The sequence below is a fragment of the Bidens hawaiensis genome, unplaced genomic scaffold (genome assembly GCF_021521415.1).
Source record: "Bidens hawaiensis isolate Kalapana, Puna unplaced genomic scaffold, B.hawaiensis_p1.1 tig00024239_1, whole genome shotgun sequence".
NCBI classification, from domain to species: Eukaryota; Viridiplantae; Streptophyta; class Magnoliopsida; order Asterales; family Asteraceae; genus Bidens; species Bidens hawaiensis.
Genome location: NW_027493813.1, coordinates 192,237 through 197,525, shown reverse-complemented (window position 1 = coordinate 197,525; position 5,289 = coordinate 192,237). Strand labels below are relative to the sequence as shown.

General features: G+C 32.0%; 1 protein-coding gene across 1 annotated transcript; it reads right to left on the bottom strand.

The window, feature by feature from the left end:
* Nucleotides 1-1,042: 1,042 nt before the first annotated feature.
* LOC143568871 (serine carboxypeptidase-like 27) lies at nt 1,043-4,820 on the bottom strand. The gene is made up of 9 exons (XM_077054913.1): nt 4,304-4,820; nt 4,125-4,217; nt 3,898-3,990; nt 3,721-3,806; nt 3,149-3,394; nt 2,929-3,056; nt 2,663-2,758; nt 1,733-1,838; nt 1,043-1,287 (listed from the first exon to the last, which is right to left on the bottom strand). Exons 1-9 carry the CDS (start codon nt 4,689-4,691, stop codon nt 1,138-1,140), a joined length of 1,386 nt encoding a protein of 461 aa, XP_076911028.1. The 5' UTR covers nt 4,692-4,820; the 3' UTR covers nt 1,043-1,137.
* Between the last annotated feature and the right edge of the window lie 469 nt (nt 4,821-5,289).

Below are 5,289 nucleotides of genomic sequence, written 5' to 3'. Positions count from 1 at the left end.
CGCATAATTTCGTAACATGTTAGTTTTTAAAATTAAAAAGTATAGCAATACCATACTAAAATTAAAGAGAATACAATGTCCGTTTTTATGGTATATTTTGTTGTTAAAAAGTATTAAAGTGTGAAAATTTATGGCCGTTAAAAGGTCATGGGGGGTAGTTGATTTAGAATAAGAGGTAAATGTGTAACTATATTACAAATTAACAAAAAATAGTTAAAGTTGAAGGACCAATATTATTATTATTTTTGAAACTAAATAGGTAACCATTTAACCAACCGTACATCATATTGCCAAATACCATATTATCCCTAGATTTTTAAATGTTAATGCATTATTGATTGTACACTAAGCATTTAATATTGGACCTCTTAAAAAGTTAAGAGTCTTTGCCATTCTCTTTATATATAGTATAGATAATGGAGAAACTACCAATTACTTTGACACACTAATTCTAAATAATTGATAAAATAACTAATAATATAATTTATTATGCATAACTAAATAGAGCATGAAACACAATTTCCCTGTTGCGACCATTTTGCAACCGAAAACGTGATGGAAAAAACGATGGTCACAGTTGCTCTATTGCCCATTGCGACCATACTGAGACCATACTGAGACCATCGTTGCGGTCGCAAATAACCTACTTAGGTTATTCGTTCTACAGAGTGTGTTCAATCCATGGTACGAAGTTACCAGACGCATTACGTGTCAACAGGGGGGATCTAGGGATGTCCACAAGTGCTCGAGATACTTCTCAACTTTCATGGCAAAATGCAATATTTGTAATAAAAAATCTTTCTTCTTTGTTTTATGTATTCAACACCCCTAAGCAAGTATTAGGATGACATACGATATTTGGACACAAGATATCTGTACACCATTTGTGACTTATACTAACTTGTATAGGCCACTATTGCTATAAGTGGAATTTTACAGTGTACATCTAATGTACGTAGTCATTATAGATATTAATTTACGTTAAAACAAGTCAACTATGAAAGCAATGAACATTGTCCAATAAGGGATACATAATACACACAAATCGTTTTTCTATGCAAATATGCCGCGACAAACGTTACGAATAAAAGGAAATTTAAATAAGCAAATGGAAATAAGACATGAATTTATATCAAACTAATGTGCAGAAGATGGTAAGGCAATGCTCTTCAAGAAATGAGCAAATACGGTAAGAGCGAGCCTAGGGCGATCCATCGGAACCTCATGACCGGCCCCCTTTACTGTCAAATATGTCATCCCCTCGTAGATTTGGCTCCATCCACCAACCTGTACAATGTATTGAATCATAAGTTTATTCCTGATTCATTGCCTTGATGGGTTTATAAAGCAAAGAAAAGAAATAATTAATAGAGACAGATAAAATTTATAGAAAACTATCTGTTACAATGGACTTTAATTAACTTGAAATTTAGGTCCCAATATTTTCTTAAAAGACAAAAACAATGATCTTATAATCATCGAAATAAAAAGGCATATAGGCAACAAACTGTGTCGCTAGTCAATTGCTAGTCAATTTTAAAATTTACCAAAAGCTTTGGACTTAAGCCAGAATTATTAATCTTGATTTCTTGGTGGGGCATCCATCATAAAAGAAAAGAAAAAAATGAACTTACAAGATTATAAATTTAAACTACACGTTAGTATTATTTGAAAAATAAGCAAAAATAAATTAAAAAAAATACTTTAAAAACATGTTTGTAACTTTGTATACCTTTTCCTTGTCAGACCAGGCATGCCAGTCATCTAGAGTTTTCAATTTCAATGCTTTGATAGAGTAACGGGTACCCGTCAATGGCAGTACGGCATCGGTGTCACCACTGTTTCATTCCCATTGTTTCGAAACAACAGAAAAATTAGATCAAATATTAGCTTTTGTATATGAATAACAACTTCTATTTTGTCTTCATTACTTCAGTTTTTCACCATTGAAACAATAAAACACTAATACAAAAGACGACATTTGTGACCAAATGAAACATTTGTGACCAAAATATGAGCAGTTGAAAAACACTACTATAAAACAAGTCATTTTCCGACAAAAAATTCCTTCAAATTTCCTACGTCAAGTAATTCCAACAGATTTCCAACAAAAAATTAAGCTCCAACTTCGCTACAATACTATCTAATAAACATTATGTTAAGTCAAAATAGTTTTTGTAAAAAAGTTGTAGGAAGTTTGCAACCATATGTTTTTGTAGTAATTTTGTAAGAAAAGTTGTTGGAAAACAGTTAAAAATGATTTTCACGCATGTGTTTTTCCAACATAACTTTTTTGTTGGAAAACTGTTAGAAACTGGATTTCCCAACAAATTTCCTATGAATTCAGTTGTAGAAAAACATCTATTTTTCTAGTAGTGAAAGTAACGACTAGTTTGTGACCAAATTCGTACCGATCGTTAGCAAGCGAACTAGATCTAGTTGCAAAATCATAACGGGTTGCGAAGAACATTATGGAAATAACTGATTGAAATGAAATTATAGATACCAGAGGCAAAATATTAAAAATAAAATAATTTAAAGTTAAATATAATTTTTTTTAGTCACAAAATTGTCGCACAAAATATGAAGATAACTTCTTTTATTTTTGAATGGATGAATAAAATAAATTAAAATTCAAAATTATAAATGCAGTTGTGGTTACCTAAATACCCATATGCGAATGTTGGCCTTGATGAGTTCCTTGAAAATTGGAAGCATTGTCCGTGGCGAATCCGTCCAACTTCCCTGAACAATGTCACTGTTAAATGTAAGTTTATTAATAAACGATTAAACTATTTATCTTGAATAACAAAGGATCTTTAGCGTAATAGCATTAAAAAGGCAGTTGTCTTTCTAAAAGGTGAGAGTTTAAACTCCGTGGTTAAATAAAGAAAAAAAAAATACTTATTTGTCTTGAATATCACGTACCTGCATGTGATCCAAGGATAAGGTAATCGTGTAACATTAGCATGAAAAGCCTTTTGTACATCCGGCCTATTCATATACTTTTTTGTATACTTTATAATGCAGTTATTGTTGCCTCTAAACATCCATGGCTGAAACCAAAAGAATAAAACCTAAATCAGTAACAATATATAAAAGAACTTTATTAATTAAACAGGTAACTTGTATTGCAAGTAAGTGTTACCATAGGTAGGGTGGTGCCCAATTCATGACAAGGGGGATCGTAAATGCCATAGAAGTTGATGTCACCGAATTCAGAATAAGCGCGTAGCAAATATTTGTAACAATCTCCACTTGGGAACAAGAACGAGTCGTAGGGGCATGACTCGTTTAGTATTTGGTATGTGGTGTCTGATATTAAGCCGTGGTTCCACCAGAACTCGAATGTCCCAATGTTATCGTAGTAATCGTCAAGTAAAGGGTTCCCCAACTGACATAAAAATGTTTTGAAATTAAAATCTTAGTAGTTGAAAATAATACAATGTTTGTTCTTTAGTAAATCATGGATGTGCACTTACTACAAGCTGAAAATCAGTTGCTAAGATAGCAACTTGTTTGCGGCCGATATCAAATCAGTCGAAAAATTAGTAAATTAAATCGTAGTAATATAAAAAGTTTAATTTAATTTGTAGCCGCAAATCGGTCTAAAGACGTGAAATAAGTAAACTAAAATCAAAAATAAATTTCGGTCACAATTTAATCAGCAAAATTTGAAAAAAGAAAATAGTTAAGTTTAAAGATTAATAATTTGCCTACCAAGAAACCTTTGAAGTTGATCTCAGGATTCTTGACACCTTTGTTTAATCTAACTATGATCTGAGATAGTTGAGGAACATAGTGACCTGAAATTTAAATCAAGGTTAGTGATTTCATTTGAAATTCATTCACTAAATAGCAAACACCAATGTAATAATATAAATTTGTGACACAGACCTGCATAGCTTTCACCAGCAATATAGAATGGCCTATGTTTATATTGAGGAAATCTCAGAAGCCATTTAGTAAGAAATACATAGGCGTCTTTCGCTGAAAATGTCACGGTTTACACGAAATTTAATCATAGATTCATCATAAAATAACCATTAATTTGTGTGTGTGTGTATAGTTGTGTCTTTTGGTGTAGATATACTCATGATGAATATTTAAAAATAGAGGAAAACCTGTTCTCTGATCGCCAGTGATTTGATCGAACGAAGTATTTGTATACGAAAACCCGACCCCAGCCGGAGAATCAACAAAAAGCAAGTTTGCCTCTGCTTTTAAACCACAAATATCAGGTTAGTACAAAACAAGAAGTGATTAAATACATGTGTAATATACTATGGTTAAAAAATATTGCCTTTGTTCCATGCATATGGATTTAGGGAAAGAGTTTTCCCATCAGGATTTACCCGAAAGGGTCCCACTTCCTCAAATGCTCCATAGGCTATAGATGAGCACCCTGGCCCACCGTTGAGCCAGAGCACAAGAGGCTTTGATGAAGCGGGACCATTACTGGCCTCGATCAACCAATAGAAAAGAGCTCGTCCTAGCTTCTTATCAACGGTAACATATCCTGAATACTGATTAAATGTCACATTTGTGGGTTGCCCGGGCAAGTTACGGATCTTGTCATTGAAGCGTTGGTATCGATGCTGGCGACTAGCTGCCGCAGTAGCCGCAGTGGTGGACCTGAGGAGGGTGATGAGGGCCAACACAAAAATAAATGAATAAGTGTGACCTTTCATAACTGCTCAAATGCCTTGATCTTTGCATATGTTTTGGGATTTTGTGAAGTTATATGATGAATGGAATATGCAATTTGAGTATTGCTTAAGATATGAGAGAGTTTGCTTTAAACAAAATTTAACCTTTGTATCTTATTTTCTTATGTATATGCAATACGAAAATTATGTGTGTTTTTTAAATTTTTTTTAACTTTTTTTCAATATTAAAAAGTGTACTACAGTTTTATGTGTGTGTTTTAATTTTTTTTAACTTTTTTTCAATATTAAAAAGTGTACTACAGTTTAAAATGTTAATTATATGATCATTAATCACTATCAATATAGAAATACATTACACCCAAAACTTTGAAGCATCTTAATTGCATTCAAATAAATATAATGGGACTTCTTATATATATGTTAAAAGATATAAGATTGACATATTTTAAAAGATTATAATATGTAATAGAGTGGATGGAATGCCATTTTATTTGTTTTTATATCTATACTATATATAAATATATATAAAGCATGAGTGAGGGACCTCTTAATTTTTAAGAGGTATCAAACTTGTTGTTTTTAGTACAAACTATAATGCACAAGATTAAGACAGTTTAGG

Excerpts from the sequence above, each read along its gene's own strand:
- LOC143568871 (XM_077054913.1), bottom strand. The coding sequence starts at position 4,691 with ATGAAAGGTCACACTTATTCATTTATTTTTGTGTTGGCCCTCATCACC. Across the intron at positions 4,218-4,303 it reads TCCATATGCATGGAACAAAG|AGGCAAACTTGCTTTTTGTT; the intron begins GCAATATTTTTT and ends GTTTAAAAGCAG. Across the intron at positions 3,395-3,720 it reads TCAACTTCAAAGGTTTCTTG|TTGGGGAACCCTTTACTTGA; the intron begins GTAGGCAAATTA and ends TTTTTATGTCAG.